This window comes from Cryptomeria japonica, chromosome 11 (assembly GCF_030272615.1).
Source record: "Cryptomeria japonica chromosome 11, Sugi_1.0, whole genome shotgun sequence".
NCBI classification, from domain to species: Eukaryota; Viridiplantae; Streptophyta; class Pinopsida; order Cupressales; family Cupressaceae; genus Cryptomeria; species Cryptomeria japonica.
In genome coordinates, this window is record NC_081415.1 from 181,999,737 (window position 1) to 182,024,419 (window position 24,683).

General features: G+C 33.2%; 1 protein-coding gene and 1 long non-coding RNA gene across 2 annotated transcripts; both read left to right on the forward strand.

Annotated features, from left to right (window-relative positions):
* The first annotated feature begins 5,909 nt into the window (after nucleotides 1-5,909).
* On the forward strand, nucleotides 5,910-7,028 carry LOC131860115 (receptor-like protein 53). The gene has a single exon (XM_059214483.1). It carries the CDS (start codon nucleotides 5,910-5,912, stop codon nucleotides 7,026-7,028), a length of 1,119 nt encoding a protein of 372 aa, XP_059070466.1.
* A 1,385-nt stretch (nucleotides 7,029-8,413) lies between these two features.
* On the forward strand, nucleotides 8,414-9,289 carry LOC131068153 (uncharacterized). Its single transcript, XR_009359327.1, has 3 exons — nucleotides 8,414-8,541; nucleotides 8,734-8,917; nucleotides 9,098-9,289. It is a non-coding gene; the product is annotated as an uncharacterized LOC131068153 (long non-coding RNA).
* Nucleotides 9,290-24,683: the final 15,394 nt, after the last annotated feature.

Sequence of the window (24,683 nt, forward strand, 5' to 3'; positions counted from 1 at the left end):
GGATCATGAATCTCAATAATGTATGTCCACTGTATCTTTCCCTAAGGTTGTGTGCCTTATCCTATGAGTCTAAATCAAGAGTAGTGAGCTTCCTTGGCCTTGTGCCTAAAACATTGTATTCAATCACTTATATTGTGAGTGTGATTATCACTACGGGTTTTCCCACATTGAATTTCCCATGTAAAATTTTAGTGTTCATGTGTTTAGTGTTTGTTGTTTATTGTTTCATCTTTCATTGATGTTTAGTTGGTTAATGATAATTGATAAGTATTTATTACTAAAGAAATTTAAAAGGACTTTGATAAGAATATTTCACCCCCCTTCTTAGTCTTGTGGTGTGTTAAACAATTGGTATTAGAGCAAGGTTCTTCTAAGTAAATCTTATAGGAGGATAGTTACAAAGTACCAAAGTTTGATGGCACAAATTATTCCTTTTGGAAAGCACATATGGAATATTATTTGAATTCTCCATCACCCAAAATATGGGATATTATTAATAGTAGTTATACTAGTCCATCTACTTCGGATGAGATCAATGAGCATGAGAATAATGCCAAGGAAAGAAATGCAATTGTTAGTAGTTTGAGTGACTTAGAGTTATTGAAGGTCATTGGTTACAAATATATAGAGGAAATTTGGGATAAGTTAAGCAAGATTTATGAAGGAGATCTAAAGATCAAGCAAGTCCAGATGCATAATCTAAAGTATAAATTTTAGACAATGAGGATGTTTGAAGATGAGATCATTGAAGGTAACTTGGACTGAGTGAATGAGATAGTAAGTGCAATTGGAGGTGTCGATGGAGTACTAGGAGAAACTAAATTTGTGAGAAAAGTAATGGGACACTGCCTAGATCCTGTAATCCTAACCCTAAGTGAGAAGATTTCCTATATTTGCGATAAAAGAGTTAAATTTAGTGATCAAACTTAACAAAGCATGGAGATTCAAATTTTTGTCAAGGTGAGGATCCATTAAGGATAGGTTGTTCATTGATAGACCTTGATTTTGAATGCATGACTCATGGATTAGGAAGAGACACAATGCTCATCGCAAAAAAACCAATAATACTCTCTTCTTTAGTTACAAATTTTAAATTATCATTTTGTAAAACTGACTAATGTCACTTATTGTAATTAAGAGTTATAGTTTTGACCCAATTTATAGAAAAGTTAGGTAAATCCTAACTTGTTCCCAACAAGTAGTTATAAAAACCGATTACTTAGATAGTTATGAGTAGTAATTACTAAGGTAGTTGCGAGAAATAATTGCTTAGGTAGTTATGAAAAGTGATTACTTAGGTAGTTACAAAAAGGGATTACAAGTTAGTTATCAAAGAGCTAGCATATAAATACAATGCTAATTAAAATGTAAAGGGGACTTTTATAGAGGAGAAATTTTGCAAAAATTCTTAGAGAGATACATTGACGGCTTTTGTGTTTACACTTTGTATAGAAGGGTTCTTGAGTTTGCATAATTCCATGGAAACAATAAAGAATTTCTTTAGCTCAAATGTTCTAGATTAATTTTCAAGTTATTATTACTAATTTTTTGTATGTCAAGTTGGCGATATCTTTTGTCTACGTGAAAAAATCACATCTATTGAATTTCTTATAATCCATGCAATTGATCTTATTAAGTACATTTAAGATTTGGTATCTTAATTTGAATGTGTTGGAGTTACTCATCTCTTCATATGTTGAGATATTTCATGCTTCTTTCATTGTCATTGCATAAAAAAACATACTTTATCATGAAAATACCTTTGCAATTATTATCAGTTGTGAAATCATATTCAATATTTGTAGGTTTGCCAGTAGGGATTTTGTTATTCATCTTCCTTTAGTTTTGTCTTGTCTCCTTTAATACTTTCAAGTTAAACGCACACAAAACCCATAAAAACACCATCATACGAGAGAGTTGCTCCTCTCAAAAATAGAGGAATCATGCTATTTCATAATAATCTCTCCAAATATTGGAATGATTGTCACTTCTCTTTGGGAAAATAATGTCAGTTTTGGAGAATCAATCACAGTGAAAAATTTGTTTACCAATAGGATCAATTTGCACTCAAATGGAAACTTACTATAAACAGTAACCCTATATAATTGTAAGGTTGAAACACCATTTTAAAAATATTTATGGAGGATATTATGAAAAAGAAGAAGAAATATATAAAGTTTAGTTCTAGATTTCACCCACAAACTAATGGAGAAACGAAGGTAGTATATTAATGTTTGAGCAACTTGTTGAGATGTCTGGTAGGAGACAAGATAGAAAATTGGGACATGATCCTAACACAATAAAATTTTGCATACAATAACTCAATAAACATGAGTACAAGGAGAAAACCATTTGAGATTTTGATTGGGGTGCACCCCACAAGAGTTGCGAAACTCAAATTTACCAATATAGAAGGCAAAAGGAGTGTGGTTCAGTAGAGGAATTTAGAAACTAAATCAAAAATTACAATTCATATTGAAGTTGGGAAACACTTATAGACAATGAATAACAAATGCAAAGGTTAATTACATGAGAGAAGGAGACACAAAGAGTTCCTAGTTGGTGATGAATTTAAGATATATCTCAAGAAGGAGAGATTCCTACTAGGCATATACAACAAACTCAAGATAAAGAAGTTTGGTCCATGAAGAATTTTTAAAATTTTTGACTCAAGTAACATGCATGAAGTTAAGTTACCAAATGTATGACATATCAACCATATTAAACATTGTAGATATTCATTAGTATGATGAGAGACATTTAAGAAGAGGCAATATAGAAGTTTGTTTCAAGGAGCAACTACCACAATACCAACAAGAGTAGATAGAATAGATGTTGGACAACAAAGTTGAGCATAATACCAAAAATTGATGGTACATGGAATACCTAGTGAAGGAGAGAGGAATACTAGTAGAAGACTCATCATGGGTTTCACAAGTAGAGATGGAATGCCTTGGATTTTATCCACAATTGGTAAAGTGAACGACTCACTTATCAAATAACCTTGGGTGTCTGATGCAGGCGCATCCCAAAAAACTTTAATGTGATCTATTGTGTTACAATCATTTGGCTTGGAACAAAAAACCAAACATATATGACACCATTTGAACAACATATTTAAGTATCAAGGCATTTGGGTCAATTTTTAGAAATATATCACTAAAAAAAGATCATAGTACAAATAAAATACCATACAGTTTATCAAGTGACACATGCAAAACCTTTTTGTACCTTCCAACATAAAATCTAACATATCACACAATAGATAGTGACCAATGAAACTTCCAAATGGGACCCTAGCCTAATTTATTAGTTCTTTGAGCTTTATCATCAAGATTAAGTCAACCTACACATTTCATGAAGCATCAAGTGTTGGGGCACCTTTTAATTGACACAAATAATTGCTAAGGCTTAGAATGAATATCTAAACATCTATTCCATATAAGAGAAAGTAGCCAGGAAGCTAGAGAGATAGTAGTCACTAAGCAAGTTAGGAGTCAACAAGTTAGTGAGTTAGTAACAAGAGTCTTATCCTGAATTCCATATTTTCATGTAAGCTTGCAATTAGCTTGTGGTGGCTTGTGGCCAATCTATAATTTATACTTAGAAAGAAAATAAAAATTCTATAATCATTCTACTATATGAATCGATGATATTTCATGGTGTTAAGATATTTTTGTCGTGTGTAAATCTAGGCTACATGGTTTGATAGTCCTATCTCTAAAACCTTCCTCTGTGTCTGCATTAATTACTATTTAAAGGTTTTATGCATTTTTTAATGAAATGTGAAAGGTAAAATAATGAAAATCCCAAACAAACATCAAAGAGTAGTATGGAACAAATAAATCTATGGTTGAATTAAAATAACAATCAGGAAAGGAGTCGAGATAAGGAAAATGAAGGCTAAAAAGTAATGAATTAAAGGAGTAAAGTTGCATCAAGATAGTTTGAAACCAAAATAGTCTAAGGAGCAATACATAACCTCACTCTTCTTATCCTTGAACAAATCCTTCTTAGTTGATCCCCTTTTTCAAATGTTATTCTTGATTTTGAAAGACTCGTAGAACTGCATGACTTCCTCTCTCTCTAAACACCCTATCCCCTTTATCATATAAGAATAAGCTATTAGCAAAATTACCTTTACCATTTTCTACAATTTATATCAAGTTTGATATATCTCAAAATATTGGCTTAATGTACTAAGTAAAAACATGAAATGAATCTATTAAGAGTTTTTTCTTAGTGGTTCAACAACTAGATTGATTAGATATCAATACCCCTGCATTTATATATTGAAGTATGCGTCTAAAGAAAAAGTTGTCATTTGCCTAAGCTACCACAAGTAGGGGCTAAAGATCTCCTAGGATCAAGCTTGGTTAAATCTCACTTTTGAGGGATTTGAATCTTGGTGGATGGTATGATGAACATAATATTATTCTTACTAATCGAACTACAACTCTTTCACTACTATAAGTTATTTGAAGTGAGTAAGGTCTCTGAAATGAGCATATGCCATACATTGTCTACTCATTTGAGCCCCTATAATGAACACCATGATAGAGGGTTGATAATTGACGTATGGACAACTAAAACGTCGATATGTATTACATGAGATAAGATGAAATTGTTTGTGGTTTGACACTTGTGGTTTGACTAGTCTTTGGATGGTGTTTCTTTGAAACAACTCAATTTAATCTTTTTACAATCATGTATAATATTACATTCTATTAGACCTAATTTTTTTTAATGATCAAACAATCCATTATAATTTAGAGGTCATCCAAACCCAAAAGTAAATATCTGTTTTTCATATTTCTGTGAAGTAAAATTAACATCTAATATTAAACTATTTGTTTTTAGTAAGCTAGGAACTTGCCCATTTGTGTCTACAAGGTGGACGAGACAATAGAATAATATGTGCTTTATTCCCTTCCTAATCTACTTAAGTAAGCAGAATTTCACCCTGATTTCGTCCCTCTAAGATGAAAACTCACCTGGAAGAGATAGTAAGGTTACTTTCAAGAGTCTATTAAATTCAAAGACGTCCAGTCAATTTTAATGTTGGTCATTGTATTCAATTTTTAAGTTACTTCTACAGCTCATATGCATAATATTGTCCGCAACGCTATGGTACACCACTTTCGTGTTTCGCATTAGGTAGGAAAAAGGGTGCACCATTCCATTATCAACAGAAAAAAATTAAAGGACAAGTTCATCTTTTACATAAAGATGCATCTATTCTGTAGACTATTTTGATAAAAAAATAATGTATAATATATAATTAAATATTAATCATAAATAAAAATTTGTCATGGTTTCGTGAAAATAATTAGATAGGAAAAGTGTTTAGAGTTTTGTTTGTTGTGGATGTTTAGTTACTTGGTTAAGTTAGCTATTGAAGTGAAAAGAGGGGTTGGTTGAGTATATTTGTGAGTGTTAATTAGTGGTTTTTAAAAAAATGTGCCAATACAAATGTGTTTTGTACTTACTTTACTACTTATATCAAAGTTGCATGTGACAAGCAAAATAAAGGCAGAATCTTATTGTTATTTTCCTCATGTTGATCATATTTGTACTCATCTTTATGAAAAATCTAGCAAATTAAGAAAACAAATAGTGATTGAAAAGAAAATCCATATGTTAGATGGTGATGCATTACATCCTCTTTCTAAGTTTTGTGTCATTGATCACTCAAAGTAAAGTTGCTTGCTTTCATAAAAGAAACATCTTCAATATAAGTAAATAATAACAATATATTATTATTTGAGAGCTTGTGCCAACTTCGTTTTCTCACATCGCTCACTATACTTGACGTATTCTCTCTTACATCAGGTACTGTCATTCCTCCCTGTTTGAGAAATCTCTCTTATATTCGCTATTTAGATTTATCTGGAAATAGCTTTACTGGGATGATTCCCCCTTTCGTTTGTTCTCTCACCCGTCTTACATATCTTGATCTCTCATTTAATATCTTCAATGGAAACATACCCTCCTGCCTTGGCAATCTTTCTTCTTTAACTAAACTTGACCTTTCTGTAAACCTATTTAATGGAAACATACCCGCTTCTCTTGGAAGCCTTTCTTCTTTAACTGAATTTGAGCTTTTTAAAAACCAACTTAGTGGAAGCATACCCGCTTCTCTTGGAAGCCTTTCTTCTTTAACTAAACTTGACCTTTCTGGCAACCAATTTAATGGAAGCATACCTACTTCTCTTGGAAGCCTTTCTTCTTTAACTGAACTTGACCTTTCTTCCAACCAATTTAATGGAAGCATACCCGCTTCTCTTGGAAGCCTTTCTTCTTTAACTGAACTTGACCTTTATGGCAACCAACTTAGTGGAAGCATACCTGCTTCTCTTGGAAGCCTTTCTTCTTTAACTGAACTTGACCTTTCTTACAACCAGCTTAATGGAAGCATACCTGCTTCTCTTGGAAGTCTCTCTTTGTTGAGAAACTTAGATCTTTCTAACAATGAACTGAGGGGGAACATTTCAGAAAATTTCTTTCACAAGCTTACAAGGTTAAGTTATTTGTATTTATCTGATTGTGTGCTAAATATTAGCACAATCTGGATTCCATCCTTTCAATTATATGAGTTATCTTTAATGTCATGTACAATTGATGGTGAATTTCCACCTTGGATCTCAACACAATTCTCACTTGAAAGGTTGGAATTAACAAATGCTAGTCTTGTGGGTGTAATTCCCTCTTGGCTATGGGAAACCAGTCCTCAGTTGCATTATTTAAATCTCTCAAGAAATCATCTAGAAGGAAGCCTATCGTCAAATCTTTCAATATGTACACAACTTTCAGAGTTAGATGTGTCAAGAAATGGACTGAGTGGATGCATCCCATCAATATGGCCTTCCAGTATTTCAATATTGTTTCTTAATGACAATTTATTCAGTGGCAAGATTCCTTCAAGCATGGGCAAATTATCTCAACTCCGAATATTAAATCTTGCAAACAATTTCTTTAGTGGCAATATTCCTTATAGCCTGGGAAAATTATTTCAACTCAGGTTTTAAAATCTTGCAAACAACAAAATAAGTGGAATGATCCCTCCAAGCTTGTCCAATTGCTCTTCTCTCATTGTCTTAAATTTGGGAAACAACAGTTTGAAGGGAAGCTTACCATATGAATTTAGTATACTAAGGCAATTAACATCATTAGTTGTTCATGGTAATATCCTGAATGGATCTTTCCCACCTTCAATATCAAATTGTTCATTTTTACAGGTTCTTGATATTGGGAACAACTATTTTGGAGGTGAAATGCCAGCAACAATTGGAAAATTTTACATTCTAGAAGTATTGGTGATGAAGGAAAACAATTTTACAGGGAATATTCCTTCAGTCATAGGCCAACTAATACACCTTCAGATCTTGCTCCTTTCTTCCAATCATTTCTCAGGTTTAATTCCACACACAATTGTATCATTGCAAGCAATGACAATAGAAGACCAAAATGGTATTGTATTGTGTACTTTTTATGATGAGCAAACATATTGGGATGGATTGGATATGACTTCAAAGGGTAAAGATGAGCACTACACATATATTCTTTCCACTCTCACAGCCATAGATCTATCAAACAATGAATTGGATGGAGAAGTTGCTTCTGATTTTGGAAAGTTGAAGGGGTTAAGGTTTTTGAACCTTTCAATGAACAATTTGAATGGGACCATTCCAAGTAGTTTGGGAAAAATGGGTCAGCTAGAGTCATTAGACCTTTCAAGAAATAAATTTTCAGGAAAAATCCCTATGGAGTTTACATCTCTTAGCTCTTTAGGTTTCCTAAATTTATCAAACAACCACCTTTCAGGAAGTATACCCCAAGGAACACAGATGGGTACATTTGGAGAAACCTCTTATTCAGGAAATTCTAATTTATGGGGGTGTCCCCTACCCAAAAATTGTTCTTGGCCACACTATATTCCTCATCCTCCTGAAGTTTCAATTAACAAAGAAAATAAAAACACTAAATATCCTTTGTATGGAATAGCATTAGGATTGTCATATGGAGTAACATTTGGAGGAATAGTGTCATTGATCTTGATAAAAATGAGTTGGAGAGAGAAATATTTCAGTAAAGTTGATGCAATCCTAAAAATTGTGTTTCCTTGGATGAAGGACTTGACACTATAAAAGGATACATCTATAAAAGGTGAGTTATTTTTTTTTCTTTGAAGTAATTGTCCTTATTTAAAATATTACAAAGTTTGAATTTAAATAGAAATTAGTACTTAGCTTTTTAGACAAATTCTCGTTGGTTATTTTGTCTATTACTTGTGGATTATTTGTATTGCTTTTAAATTTAATAATGTAATTTCCTTTTATTGTTATAAATATGTGTACAAGAATTTACTTTTGCTAAGGTAGGCTTTTTGGTGTATTCTCCTTATTGAAGGCAAAAACACATTATTGGTGGCTTCACCCAACATATTATTGTATATAGTTTGATTGTTACGCTAAATCAAGATAAAAATTGTTCTTTCATAGACGGAGGACCTACTACTATAAAGGGGCACATCTATAAAAGGTGAGTTATATTTTTATTCTATGAAGTAATTATCCTTATTTAAAATATTATAATGTTAAAATTTAAATAGAAATTAATAATTAGCTTTTTAGACAAATTCTCATTGGTTATTTTGTCTATTACTTGTGGATTATTTGTACAACTTCTAAATTTAATAATGAAATCCTTTGATTGTTATAAATATGTGTATAGGACTATAATTTTGCTAAGGAAGGCTTTTTGGTGTATTCTCCTTATTGAAGACAAAAACAAAAATAATGGTGGCTTCATCAAGCATATTATTGTATATAGTTTAATTGTTATGCTAAATCCATATAAAAATTATGTTTCCATGGATGAAGGACCCGACACTATAAAAAGGATACATCTATAAAAGGTGAGTTATAATTTTTTTCTATGGAGCAATTATCCTTATTTAAAATATTGCAATATTAAAATTAAAATATAAATTAATAGTTATATTTTTAGAAAAATTCTCATTGGTTATTTTGTTTGTTACTTGTCGATTATTTGTACTACTTTTAAATTTAATAATGAAATCTTTTGATTGTTACAGATATGTGTACTAGACTTTTTTTTGCGAAAGAATGCTTTTTGGTGCACTCTCCTTATTGAAGACAAAAACATATTATTGGTGGTTTCACCCAACATATTGTTGTATATAGTTTAATTATTATGCTAAATCAAGATAAAAATTGTGTTTCCATAGATGAAGGACCTGACACTATAAAGGGATACATCTATAAAAGGCGAGTTATTTTTTTCTATGAAGTAATTATCCTTATTTAAAATATTACAATGTTAAAATTTAAACAGAAATTAGTAGTTATCTTTTTAGACAAATTTTCATTGGTTATTTTTTCTACTAGTAGATTACTTGTACTACTTTTGAATTTAATAAGGAAGTCCTTTGATTGTTATAAAGTTGTGTACATGAAGGCTTTTGGTGTGTTCTCTTTATTGAAGACAAAAACGCATTAATTACTTGTGGCTTCACCCAACATATTATTGTATATAGTTTAATTGTTATGCTAAATTAAGATAAAAATTGTGTTTCCATAGATGACTTGGACCTGACACTATAAACGAATACATCTATAAAAGGTGAGTTATAATTTTTTACTATAAAGTAATTATCCTTATTTAAAATATTACAATGTTAAAATTTAAATGGAAATTAGTAGTTATCGTTTTAGACAAATTTTTATTGGTTATTTTGTGTATTACTTGTGGATAATTTGTACTACTTTAAAATTTAATAATGAAATCTTTTGATTGTTATAAACATGTGTACATGACTTGTACAATTTCAGTCGGCCTAGTGGTGGAGAACTTGTTCTCTTAAAAGAGAGGTCACAAGTTCAAATCCCGCAAGGGGGTATGGTATGTACATTTTATCGGCTTCGACTCATTACCAATTGATAAAAAAAAATGTGTACATGACTTTTTTTTGCTAAGGATGGCTTTTTGGTGTATTCTCCTTATTGAAGACAAAGCATATTATTGGTGGCTTCACCTAGCATATTATTGTACATAGTTTAATTGTTATGATAAATCAAGATTATATAATGTAATGTTTGCAAATATTTAATCTATTGCACATGATTTTGAAATGGCCTACATCTAATAGAAAGCTCGTATATTTACATGAAGAAAGGAATTAAAAAAAATAAAAATCACTCTGTTCATAAATATGAAAAAAAATGATTGTGAAAAGCCTGATGTACAACAAATAATCTAGTTCTAAACATTCATATGTAATTACTATGAAAATTGGGAAAAAAAATTTAGTTTACGTAAAAGTGATACTTTTCTTCCTTATTTCACAAGATGGGATATATAGTTTTTTTAACCTATTTAGATTCCTAGGTTAACATTTCTCATTGGCATCATTCTATTCAATGCATTTGTCTACAAAAGTTTAGAATATTTTTGTAGTTTAACACTTAAATCATTGAATGGATTTCTAATGAATACACTACTTTTTTGAAGTAATTGTTGATCTATATAAAGATCATTACGGATCTATATCACACTTGCATCATAATGTTAAGATAACTTTCAATTTGATCTTGCTCATATTTCCAAAAGTACTAGTGAAAATATATTTGAACAAAAAGTTGCTAGAATCACATATAATATTTTTAAATGTTTGGAGAAAACTATAAGCTCTACAATGTGTGTAAGTATGCAAGTACCATCTGCTAATGAATTAATTCATTACAAGGTGCTTTCTATCTATTCTATATTTTGATTATAGCAACCATTAAATAAATAATAATAATTTAAGTGAACCATAACTATTAAAAATAAATATTTATGTATTACAATGTTAAAGAAAGCATTAAAAAAAAGAAAAATGAATAAATAAAAATATTGCATGGTAAATAAATAAAATTATTCAAGTGGTTGAGCTCAAATGATTTTCATGTTAAAATTTTGAATTTGGAATCCCTCAAAAATATCAACATTTCAACATCAATAAGACAAGGTTGTCCCTTAGCTTCCTTGTTTTATGTGCTCATTGCTAATGCCCTTGGATACCTTCTACATCATACTAAACAACAAAAAATTATCCATGGCATTTCTCTATCAGGTGATGAAGTGGCTTCAAATTCTCATTTTGTTGACGGTATCTTATTATTTTCAAAATTCTCAAGAGGAGCTCAACTAACTCTTGAAATCTTAGACTTATACTATGCTTCTTCTGGCTCTCTAATTTCTCCAAATAAAACTAAATTTTGGATGACTTTAGTTGATCAATCACCCTTTTAGATTCCCTCCCAATGGAAATTCAACTATCATGGTGTGATCTCAAGAAACCTTGGCATCCCATTTATGATAGGAGTCTCATTGTTTGAAATGTTGAAATGGTTCATGCTCAAATTAAAAAGGAAGATTGAACATTGGTTAAACACATTTCTCTCAATGGTTGGTTCCATTCAAATTGCTAATTAAATTCTCATAGCCAACCATGTCTATATTTCATCTTGTTGGCTCCCTTCGAAAAATAGATATATTTCAATAAACACAATTGATTAGAAGGTTCTTGTGGGGAAGATGGAATAATAAAATACGACATGTTGTTGCTTCATGGTCACATTGTATTCAACCAAAAAGAAAAGCAGGTTAGGACTGATTGACCCCTTTACACAAGGAGTTTTCCTAATTACCAAATGGATTAGAAGAAGTCTTCATGGAGTAGGACCTCCTAATTACCAAATGGATTAGAAGAAGTCTTCATGGAGTAGGACCGTTGAGGTCACTTATTAGACACTGAATTGCTACCGCTAGAGCCAACAATGCTTGGAAAGAAGTTGGGTGGAAAGATAAAATCATTATGGCAAGATACTTTCAACCTCAATCTTCTAGAAAACTTTTAAGCATATGGAAAGTGTAGCAGCTTGTGTTTCCCCTTCTTGAATGAAATGAATAAGATCTTAGCCATGAAATGAGCTTATCATCTTCATCTATTTGGTGGAATCAAATGATATGCTTTGATGATCAACTTGCTCTTTGTTCCCAATTACAAAGTAAGATCTTATTCAAAAAAGGTGTCTTAGAATTTACGGACATTTGGGACTTCACCTCATCTACTTAGAAAAGAGACTTGCAACTTAAACAAGAGTTCAAACTTGTTAGATAGTTCAAATAACTAGAAGACAACTGAGAGGGGGGGTGAATCAGTTGTCTCAGATTACCAGAACCTTAAGCAATTTAAAAATTTAATACCAGAACCCAAAACATTAATACTGGAATGCTTAAACCAAATACCAAAATAGTAGATAAACCAATTAAGCATAAACAATAATCAGAGACTAGATACCATCCACATGACAATAATATTTGTACGTGGAAAACCCGGTAAAGGGAAAAACCATAGTGGGAAGCCTACCCACAGTCAGATAATACTTTTGTAGTAAGTATGTGAATTACAATTGAGGGGCATGCATTTGCAGGAAGGCCAACAACCTAGAGTGCACTGCTCATCACAAAAGGAGTCTCACTGAGTACATATAAATCTAGACTACAATCTGGAAGAATGAATGAACTGCAAAGATGGCATCTCCTATACCTGAATACAATTCCGGTTAAGCTCAATACCAGAGGACTAAATCCTCTTACATAAACCCAACTTGATCTCCAATTATCGACCAAATCCTCTGCGTAAATGATATTGCATTATTTGCACATTACATATCCATATGTCTTTCCTATATACTGATATCATCTACAATGATATCTTACATCATATATATACAAACCCTCGACCATAAACAATCAGGTCGGCCACCATAAAATTAACCAATTACATAATTACAAAACATGTCGGCCTTAGACCAAACAAATAATATCCAACCCATTAGACATCTCAAAAAGACATCGAGAGGTCTAATCCACATGTTACATTAAGCCGGTCCGTAACCTAGATACACTGGGACCTAATATAGGTCCATACATGCCAAAGCAATAATCCCAATCCACCAAGTCTCAAACATGATCACCATCAACATCCTGAATCTCCACCAGAAGCCACACTAATACCACTTATGCATATCATCAAAGATCTTCATCAAAGCTCTGTTGATGAAACCCTCACCGAAACCACAAACCAAGCTTCCAAGCAAACAAGATAGCATCCGATCACCAGAACAAAAACCAACTACCTTAATATGAACATGAGTAAGCCAATTCCATAACCAAAACATACCAGAGTATACCTGATCATGCCAGATCCAAACCAACCAGAAACCACACAACCTAATGGGGCCAGAAGAGTGCCGGTAAAGCATCCAAAATAGCTAGTGTTGACATCAATGACAAAACATCAATGCAACACATAATCAATTCCTTCAAATGGCCAACAATCTCCCCCTTTAGCATTGATAGAAACACTAGATGTGAAAAACATCTAAGTACCAAGAAATGCCAAACAAGTCTCCCCCAATGGAAGACAACCAACAATCTCCCACTCAAAGATATAGCAATTAAATTTTGAAATAAAGACCAAACTCCCCATGTGAATGATATCTCTGTAAATCTTCATTTTACACATATATATATCCCCATAATGTATACAAATCCTTAAGTTTTTCACATCAATATCTCTCCCCTTTGACATCAATGCCAAAAATCTAGCAAAAATATCAAAGAAAAAATAAAAATTACTGAAACATAAGGATAACTACTCCCCCTAAGCAGTATCATCAGTAATAGAATGAATAATATCTCTGATAATACACATTGGACTGATGCCAAAAAGCATTAATCAGTTCTCTGTCGGAGGGGCAGAAACCCCTAACCTATCTCTTAAGTACTCAAATGATTCTTTAGATAAAGGTTTAGTGAAAATATCTAAAATCTGCCCTTTAGTGTTCACATAAACCAATATAACTTCATTTTCTTCCACCTTCTCCTTCAAAAAGTTATACTTGATAGATATGTGCTTTGTCTTAGAGTGAAATACTGGATTCTTTGATATGTCAATAGCAACAAAGTTATCATAGTGAATAACTACAGGTCCAATGTAATTCACTATGATATCCTTCAACATTTTCTTCATCCATAGAACCTATGTACAGTTAGTACCAGCAATAACATACTTAGCTTCATCTGTAGACAAATAAGTACATGATTGTTTCTTGTTGATCCATAAAAAAAACTTCTTTCTAAGAAATAAAGCTCCATCGGAAGTGCTTTTCCGATAATGAACATCTCCAGCCCAATTATCATTTGTATATGCACATAATGTAAAGTCATCATCCTTAGGGTACCACAAACCATATTCAGATGTACCTTGCAAGTATCTAAAAATCTTTTTCACTGCACTCTCATGATTTTCTCTAGGATCACTCTAAAATCTAGATGCAATACAAACATCATTGATTATGTCAGGCCTAGTCTCAGTCAAATAAAGTAGACCTCTAATCACAAATTTGTATCTTTTAGGATTTACGAGTGCAAAAACATCTTTCCTTGCCAATTTCTCACTTGTATCCATAGGACTACTTACCGGTTTAGAATCTCCCATACCAAATTTTTTCAACAATTCCCTAGCATACTTAGTTTGATAGATTAAAATACCTTTATCTATTCGAGTAATCTGCAAACCTAAGAAAAAATTCATTTCCCCAATCATAGACATTTCAAATTCTTTCTCCATATTCTTAGAAAATTCTATGCACAACTTATCTTCACGTCCAAAAATGATGTCATCAACAAATACTTCAATATTCAATATATCATCATCAATGATCTTATAATATAAATTATTGTTGGCATTACCCTTAGTAAAACCAAGCTTCAAAAGATATTTATCCAACCTTGCATACCAAGCTCTAGGTCCCTGTTTCAATCCATACAAAGCTTTCCTTAGCCTGCAAACCATGTTTGTATCACCTGAAAGTGAAAAAACATCAGGTTGCTCAATATAAAGTTCCTCATCAAGGTCCCCATTCAAAAATGCACACTTAACATCCATATGATAAACCTTGTAGTTTTTATGGGTAGCATAGGCAATAAATAATCTTACAACTTCAATCCTAGATACAGATGCAAAAGTCTCACCATATTCAATTCCTTCCTTTTGAGAATATCCTTTACAAACTAATCTAGCCTTATTCCTTACAACTTGACCATCCTCATTAATTTATTCCTAAAAACCCATTCAGTTTTAATAACATTCTTATTTTTTAGGTCGGGGAACTAAAGTCAATGTGTTATTCTTCTCAATTTGATCTAATTCTTCTTCAATAGCTTTCAACAAACATTCATCTTTACATGCTTCAATTACTAATACCAGTTCAACTTGAGAAAATAAACATACCTCATTACTTGCTAGTCTTCTTCTTGTCATCACTCCAATTTTATTCTCCCCAATGATCTGATCTTCTAAATGATTCAATCTCACATACTTAGGAATCTTCTGACTCTCTATTCCTCTTCCTGGTTCTTCAGTTGTTGTTGAATTTTTTGATACTGCCACAGTAACTGGATCAACATTGTATTCTGGTAAAGGTGCTACCGGTTTAGATATAATCATTTCCACCACTAGTTCTTGCTCATAAACTCTGATTTGACTTCTATTCAGCTCATCCACCTTGACATTAGCGCTCTCCACAATTCTCTACAATCTCTTGTTATAACATCTATATGCTTTGCTTTCATTAGAATAACCAAGAAATATGCCTTCATCACATCTAAGATCAAATTTTCCAATGATATCGTCTCTCCTGATATAACATTTACTACCAAAGATTCTGAAATATAACTAAAGGTGTATTGCCAAACCATAATTCATAAGGTGTCTTACCAGTTCCTCCTTTGATATGTACTTTGTTGAATGTATAGACTCTTGTTCTTACTACTTCTCTCCAGTAGATGTGAGGTAGACTAGCTTTCATCATCATTGTTCTAGCAGCATCGAAGATAGTTCTATTCTTCCTTTCTACAACTCCATTCTGCTGAGGTGTTCGGGGAGCAGAAAATTGTCTCCTTATACCATGCTTCTCACAAAAGTTATTAAGTTCACCGGATGTGAATTCTCCATCATGATCTGATCTCAAATATTTTATCTTCAATCTCTTCTCAGTTTCCACTTTAGCCTTAAATATCTAAACTTTTCAAAAACCTCAGATTTCTCCCTTAGAAAAGTAACCCACATCATTCTAGAATAATCATCAATGATTAGTATGAAATATCTATCAACTTGAAAACTTTTAACTCTAGCAAGGCCACACAAATCGGTATGAATAAGATCAAGAACATCATTAGATTTATCTTGTATACTCTTAAAAGAGGTTCTCACATATTTTCCCATTTGACATTCTTTACATGTATCAGATTATAGGGCTTAACAATCTTAGGTATATCTCTAACTGCCTTAGTTGAACTAATCTTTACAATGTAATCAAAATTCACATGACATAGCCTCTTATGCCATAGCCAACTCTCATCAATTTGTGCAATCAAACATGTTTTCTCACCAAAATTCAAATGAAATATATTACCTTTTGTCTATGTACCAGTTGCAATATCCAAACCAGATCTATTAATGATTTTTCATTTTCCATCCTTGAACTGTAATTGAAATCCCTTATCCACCAATTGTCCTACACTTAAAAGATTATGCTTCAAACCTTCAACAAAATAAACATTATCAGTATTTTGCTTACCATCCAATTATATAGTTCCTTTTCCTTTGATCATACATGATTTGTCATCTCCAAATTTAACTAAACCACCATCACATTCTTGCAAAGATAGAAACTTCCCTTTATCTCCAATCATATGATGTGAACAACCACTATCAATTACCCATTCATCCTTGTCTTCAATTTTAGCAGCAAGTACCTTCTCTTCAGGTACATTCTCTTCCAGTGTCAGAACATCTTCCTTGATAGCCAGGAACACCCATTCCCTCCCATTGCCAAAATCACTAGTAGAGTCTTTTGTTGGTTCATCATCAAAATCAATCACACCTTCCTCGTCTGCTATGTAGCATGATTTATTTCTTTTTTTCTTGTACTTATACTTTTTTTGATATCCAGGGTTAGGCTTAAATGATCTTCTAACTCTTTCTTCAAATCTTGAATTCCTTTCAGGACATCTAGATGCAAAATGACAAATCTTATTACATGCAAAACATTTAAAAGGTTCTTTTCCTTTATACTTACTTCCTACCAGTCCTTTAGGTACTCTTCTAGCAAATAGTTCTTCAATTTTCTTAAACTCGTCATCTTCTCTCTTCATATCTATTGGTGTAAATAATTATTCATCTTGGATATTATTACACTATACTTAAGTTTACTTAGGTACATGCATTTAATAGTAGCTTGGGTATGAGACACTTGGGTGTGCGTACCACAATGGGATAGTGTGTGTAGGAGAATTTCCACATTTTACCATGTGTTTATCTTGTTACTACTCTATCATATCCACTGATTGTCAAGTGATAATTCCACCTTCAGTGGGTGATCCACCTCATGTGGAATATTTTATTGTTTCTCCTACCTACCCACACCTATTTCTTACCTACCTTTGTTTCTTATTGAGCCACATGTCATGTTTGTGTGATCACATATCCACAAGTGTTTCCTATATAAGGAGGCTCATCTACATTGTTTGTACGAAAATTCATTGAACATCTTGTAATGATCCAGTTGATCATATTTTGCATCTTGATAGAATGTAATTTATTCCTATCATATATTTTGTCTCTCTTATTTATGCTTTCTATTGCCTTTAGATCTTGTCAATTCTCATATGGTATCAGAGCCATTAGAGTGTCATTGGTTTGCCAATTGAGAGAAATTTGAGGTTTTGCATTTTGGAGCTTTCTATTGTAGGTTATTATTGGATCTTGTTGGGTCAAATTTGAGGTCACCATTGGATTGAGGAGGTTTGACAAATTAAGAATCGCCTTTTGTTTCATCAAAATCCAACATCTGAGGCCAAATCTAGAGTCGTTTGAAGGTGGAGGGTGGTGACTTATCCCAGCAGCGATCTGCAATTTTGGAGCATTTTTGGCCAAATCCATCATCGCCATTGCGCTTAGAAGGCCCAAAAAACCCAAGATCGACTATCAATTCATCGAAATCGGCTTCTGTTACCCCGAGTTGAATTTTTCTTCCCTCCTGGCCCGTCGTACGAACTTGCAGGTATAGGTCTGAAATTTTTTTAATTTTTTTTGTTTATTTTTATTTGCAAAATAAAAAAATAAACAAAATTAATTTTTATTAGTTTTTTTTTTTGGGGGGGGGGTTCCTTATTGGCCTGCAAGCATACCTACGGGTACCGTAGGCCACTTGGGACTTGTGGCTCGTAGGTGTACCTGCAAGTTTTTTTTATTTAAAAAAAAAAAAGCCTTTTTTTCATTTTTTTTCTTTATTTTCTAATTAAGTTTTTTTGGGGGGCATAATAAGTTTTTTTTTTTTAGATTTTAAAAATCTTTTAAAAACACAAATACCATGGAATAAGTCAAATTGGGAACACAATTTTTTCTTGTCACTTCATACTTGTCTTCCAGTGCTTCCAACCAACAGTCAAGGGGGGGGGGGCGGTTGATTTTCTCCTTTATATCTCTTGGCCACATCCCAATCAGAGGCATCTTTTTCTACAGTATTCTATAGGGCTTCTTGGTGGCATCGTTTTCATGTTTCCAGATTTGCACTATCATGTTGTATGCTCTTGCATGAGCAATGTTGTACTTGCACTAACATAAAGTGCCACACCTGTTTATATCTTGTTTTTGTTGACTATTTGATGTATTCCTCTTGTACACGTAGATTAGGAATATCTTGTGAGACTTGGTGCATAGCTCCCGTGAGACTTAGATTGTACCAATATTTTTTCCATTTACGAGTATCCAGATGATGCTCAAAGCAGGTTGTCTCCATGCCTGATCTTTATTTTGTTGCAGCGAGTGATTCATTGTCATCGACTTGGTACCTGGTTTTGTCACACTTTGACATTATTGGTGCAATATTGCCTCTCTTTCTTCCTTATGGGTAGGTATTTTGGTCATCATCATTGGACCATCTTTGCAGGAGATTCAACATTGAAGGGGGGCTTCACGGTCTCTTCTTCTCATCATTGAGAGAAATGTGTTCTTTCTTCATTTCTCTTTTGGGAGAGAGTTTTTTCCCATTAGGTTTTTCTCTCTTTCTCCATTCATGGGAGATTGCATTTGCATTTGTACATGGGTACCTAACATGGCCATGTAGCCAGGACCCATCTTGGATTGCTTAATCGTGTATACACCTAAAAATGGTCTGAAGATAATTAATTGAATAAGCAATTATTTAATTAATCTCCCTCCCCAATTTAATTGAATTCACCAACAATTTGATTAAATCCTCCACTTTCATCTACTTATTAATAAATCTAAGGATTTATTAAATAGGTTCATCTCACTAATCTCCTTTGATTAATTAATTCAAATTAATTAATTAATTCCTTCCATCAAAATCATTTCTTCTAACCATTTAATTAATTAAAAAAAATCAATTATGAGTTGTTGAAATTAATTAGCCTTTTCCTATTAATTGAATTTCTAAATTCAAATTCTCCTAACATTTAACCACCTAACCCATTATACCTACCCACATGTTCCCTTTCATCCAACCTATTCTAGAACCTTTGTGAAACTTGTCACTAAGTGTTCCCTTTCATCCAACCTCTTCTAGAAGCCTCTTGACACTTGTCACCATAGAGATGACATATGTTCCCTTTAGTCCAACCCCTTTGCCAACCTCCTCCAGTTTAACCATTGATATCTTCAAATCAATCTTGACCGTTGATTCCTGCCACCTCACCCCTAGCCTTGGGAAATCCTATAAATAGACCGCATTTTGGAGCAATAATGGCCCCAATTCATATCATTTGATCATCCCATATCATCTCATCTCATGCATTGTTACTATAGGCATCTAGCTTATAGCTTATCATTTTAGAAATGTTATCATGCTCAATTTTAGCTTAATCTCATCTTCGTTCTAGCCTATTTTCTATAATCATGTAGCTTAATCATGCTATTCTTTCTAGATCGTTCATCTTTATCATTCAAATCCTCCATCTAAGTGTAGTCAAGTCACTGGAATTTGCATAACAAGATCTGAAAGCAAAATTCATACTCGCATTTACTAGGAGGTGATAGATTGCTTAGTTGTGGTTTTATCTTTCTTTGATTTAAATTCACTAACCATGCTTGTAATGATCTATTGAGTGCATTGTGTTTATATGTACAGGTACAATTTCATAGAGCACAACATTTTGGCGCCCATCATGGGACCGGAATCATCTTTGTCCGACTCTGGTTCAAAATTCGTACGAGTTGCCTTTTCAGCTCATACGAACTTCCTTTTATCCTAGGACAACATCTCATACTAGGTATAAATCTATGTCGTACGAGGTTTTATGTTGCAAATTATTTATTCGTACTAGGTCTAAAGTTGTGTCTTACGAATCTATTTCTTACAAATTCTTTACTCGTACTAATCACAATTATGTGTCGTACGATCTGGTTTTTGGCTTGTGTCAGAGGTCTAAATATTTGTCGTACTATCTGATAAATCATGTCATACAAGTTTCTGCATATGTGATTTTTTGATAAACTGCATGTTAGGGTTTTCTGATTCTAATCTGAGATTTTCTAAGACTAACCCTGACTGGTTTGTGAGATTTTGGCAGCCTAACTCTTTTCTGCATGATGATTGATGAAGATACGCTTGTCAAAGACATAATTCAAAAACCAATCAATGATTACTAATGGATATATTTTGCAGGTTGCCTATGAATCTGACTAAACTTTGAGTATTCATGTAAATTTTCTAGGCACACTTCAATTTGGGCTAAGAAATGAACGATTATGTCTTTCGTGTCTTTGATGATAGGTGGGTATGATCTCACCTTTCTTAGGTGATCAAAAAGATAGACTCATCTTTTGCTTTCATTATTGTATTTCTTTAGCAAGCCTGTCCTCCCAAGGAGTAATAACTCTTAGCCATTAAGGTCGGTGAGAGGGGAATGACCTAAGTGGGAATGGCTAATGCCAAGTAATCAAACCCACTATAAAATAAATATGTTCTTGATGAAAATCAAGATAGTGGCAGTGCTCGAGAATAGCTCTCCTCCGTACCTTCGGGTATATCAAACCTTGGTTTTCAAGGCTGGGAGACCTGTTAATTGAGTTTATACCTCAACATACCAAACGAATCCCTTACTAGTTCTAGTTAAGGTAGAAGCTACCCGATTCACCTCCGAAAGGGTGATAATCTTTGTGCAAGAGAGATAGTAACTCTCTCAAAATCATTGCCATATCGTGCCCCCATTACCATTTGGAGTCGGATAATATGGCGTTGAGAATCCATTGCGTGAGACTCAGCGTTCATATTTTGATTAGCTATTGGGTGTGTACCTAAGTCAGCAAGTAAAGGTATTCATTCTCAGCCAACTTCCTTAGGGTTTAGCATGCTTGGAGTCATTTATCACATCATGTGTTTGCTGTGTATTCATCCCTAAATAGACAAATTATACATCCAAAAAATGGAAGACATAAGAAAAACATTTAACTTCAGTTATAAAAAATTTAACCAAACAAACATTTTTTATCTCTGTCTGGTTATCTGTCGTACGAGTTAGGATCTTTGTCATACGAACCTGTTTGCATAAAATTTTGTGTCATGCTACACAATATTCTGTGTCGTATGAGTCAGCTATTTTGTCATATGGTTCAGAAAAGTGTGTCGTATGAGCCTCTTCTTGTTATATGAAAACTTTTTCTTTATCGTACAGACTCATATCTTGTGTCGTTCTAAACTGCATATCTAGTCGTACGAAACTCTGCATTTGTTAGTCCAGAGCTATGTCCTGCATGCTTGTTTTAGATTTATCATTTATGCCTGATAAATTTGCAGTAAACATAAACACCTATTATCTGTCAGTTTGTGCTTAGATTGTCTTCTTGGTTTGCTTGGTCAAGTTATCACCCATCAAAATCAAATTCTAGAAGATAAACACCCCAATATTTTCAAGTGCTCACCCTCAACAAGTTCAAGATCTAAACATCTCAAAGTACATTATCACCCTCTTTGATAAACTGATCACTCAAACATAGTTTCTCATCAGGATCAATCATCCTTTATCACAAAACTGAAACATTTGGTCAAGATAATCTTGTCCCACATCATAGGATATATCATTCCTACTGGACTTGGTTCTTATCAAATCATAACAATTGCACTCCTAAACCGAAGATCGAAAAACTTGCAAACTTTTACACACTTGAATTCTCTTTTAGTGTCATATCACTTTATTGCCTTGAAATTGACTATTGATCACTTATCAAAACAACCATTTGGACAATCGAATACTAGCAAAATAACACACGTGTATGCCTGTTCTAACTAGAGCTCAGAGACGAAAAATTGCAGAGACTGAAATCGAAACATTGGAAACAAATATAATCATGGAACATGAAGAGGAAATACAAGTTGAAGGAGAAATAACAGACCAAAACATCAGAGACATCAAGAAAGATCCCCAATTCGATAAATTTATGCAAAAATTGTTGGAGGAAGAAAAAGAAAAATATTTTCTAATGTTAGCCAAATCTGGTGCTACACTCCCTCAAGACTTTGATATAAACAAATTGACACAAAAGAAAAGTGATCCTCCTCCTAATAACAAACAATATGAGGACATCTTTGGTCTCAAAATGAATGACATGTCAATTCCTTGTAACGCTCGAACCAATGAAGAGACTTACTTTCCCAAAAGAGATGAAGTAGAAATTTTGAATAACATTCAACCCAATGAAGATACAAGAAGAACTAAGGATGAACCAAGAAGAGATCAAGATCCTCCTAGAATACAAAATCAAGGTTATGGAAGAACAAATCATGTTGATAATCCTATCATGACTCTCACACAACAACTACAAACAATGCAAACACAAATTCAAGATATGCAAAGAGGAAATATCAGGCGATACTCACTTCAAGAAATTTGTCCTTATCCATTCGACATAAATCTAAACATGATACCATTTCCTATAGGCTTTGAAACTCCTAGATACAAAAAATATGATGGAAGGACTGACCCTCAAGATCATATATGAGAATTGTGCACAATGAGTATGGAGTTTGCACATGGGGATACCTACTTAATGAGACTATTCTCGAAAAGCTTAATTGGACTAGCTATGGAATGGTTCTCCAAACTTCCACCTGGAATCAGATCATTTTTAGAGTTGGCAGATAAGTTTGTTTCACAATACTCTTATAATATACAACATGAAGTAACCATGCTAGACCTGTGTAATGCCAAACAAAAGAGTGGAGAACCTTTCATGACATTTTTTACAATGATGCAGATGGCTAGCTTCGCGAGTATCCTCGTACTGTGCCAAAATACGAAAAAATGGACATATTCATTGACAACTTAAACTATCAAATGAGTTATCACTTAAAAATTCAAGGAAATCAAAGTTTCAAAAAAATGGTTGATAGTGGAACGGAATGGAAGAAGTCGTGATAAAGAAAGGTGAATTGAAAATATACAAAGAAGGAGTCTATCCTCCTAATAACAACAATAACAACAATCACAATGACAAGCCAAAGTTTTGGAATAGAAATCGAAATGTAGTTAATGATGGAATAGTAGATAACAATAATGTAAAACCAAAGCAACCAGTTTTCAATTTATCTACTCACTCAGCAGCTGCACAACATAACAACAATCACCAAAGAGCAACTATTAAAACTTTCTTTCGAAGATAATTTACAGACATTGGTGAACCCCTGGGGTCAACATTAAAAACTCTTATCGCAAACAAATTGATTTCTTTACCAAAAGAAAGGAACTACAAACGTCAAATAAAACCACATTGGTGGAATGATAATCAATATTGTGATTTCCATCGAAACAAGGGGCATCTCACTGATAATTGTCAGAAGTTGAAACATGTCATACAAGACTTAATTGATAATGGTGTAATAACTGTGGATGGACATACAACAAATGAATCTCATACCGCCTTTAAAACTCCACTTCCAAACTATGAGAAAGGTGAGTCATCAACAACAAACAATGGTAAGGGTAAAGAAAAGGTAAACTATGCTCATACATATGACAATGTGGTGAATGTGATTGTAGTTAAAGAAAAACAAAATCAAGAACATGCTCATGCTATCACAAGAAGCAAAGCCAAAGTTGTTTTTCTGAGTCCTACAACAAACGCATCATCCACTATAGCAAAACAATACAATCTAGTGGAACAATTGCAGAAAACACCTGCCCAAATATCAATCTTGGAACTTTTAAAACTTTCACCCGTACACAAAGAAATCATGGAAAAAGCATTAGTAGATACCACAGTATCCAAAGATCTTGATATCGACCAATTCCAAACTATGGTGGGACACCTCACAACCCCTCATTGCTTATCATTCACTGAAGAAGATGACATGTCCTTGCAACATATTCACAATGCTCCCTTGCATATTGAAGTCCTTATTCACAAAACATGAGTCAAGCGTGTTCTAATAGATGGTGGAGCTGGCCTAAATATCTATTCATTGAGTCTTGTTCGTGCCTCAGGATATTCAAAATGTACAGTTGATGTCCGGAAAAAGATCACCATA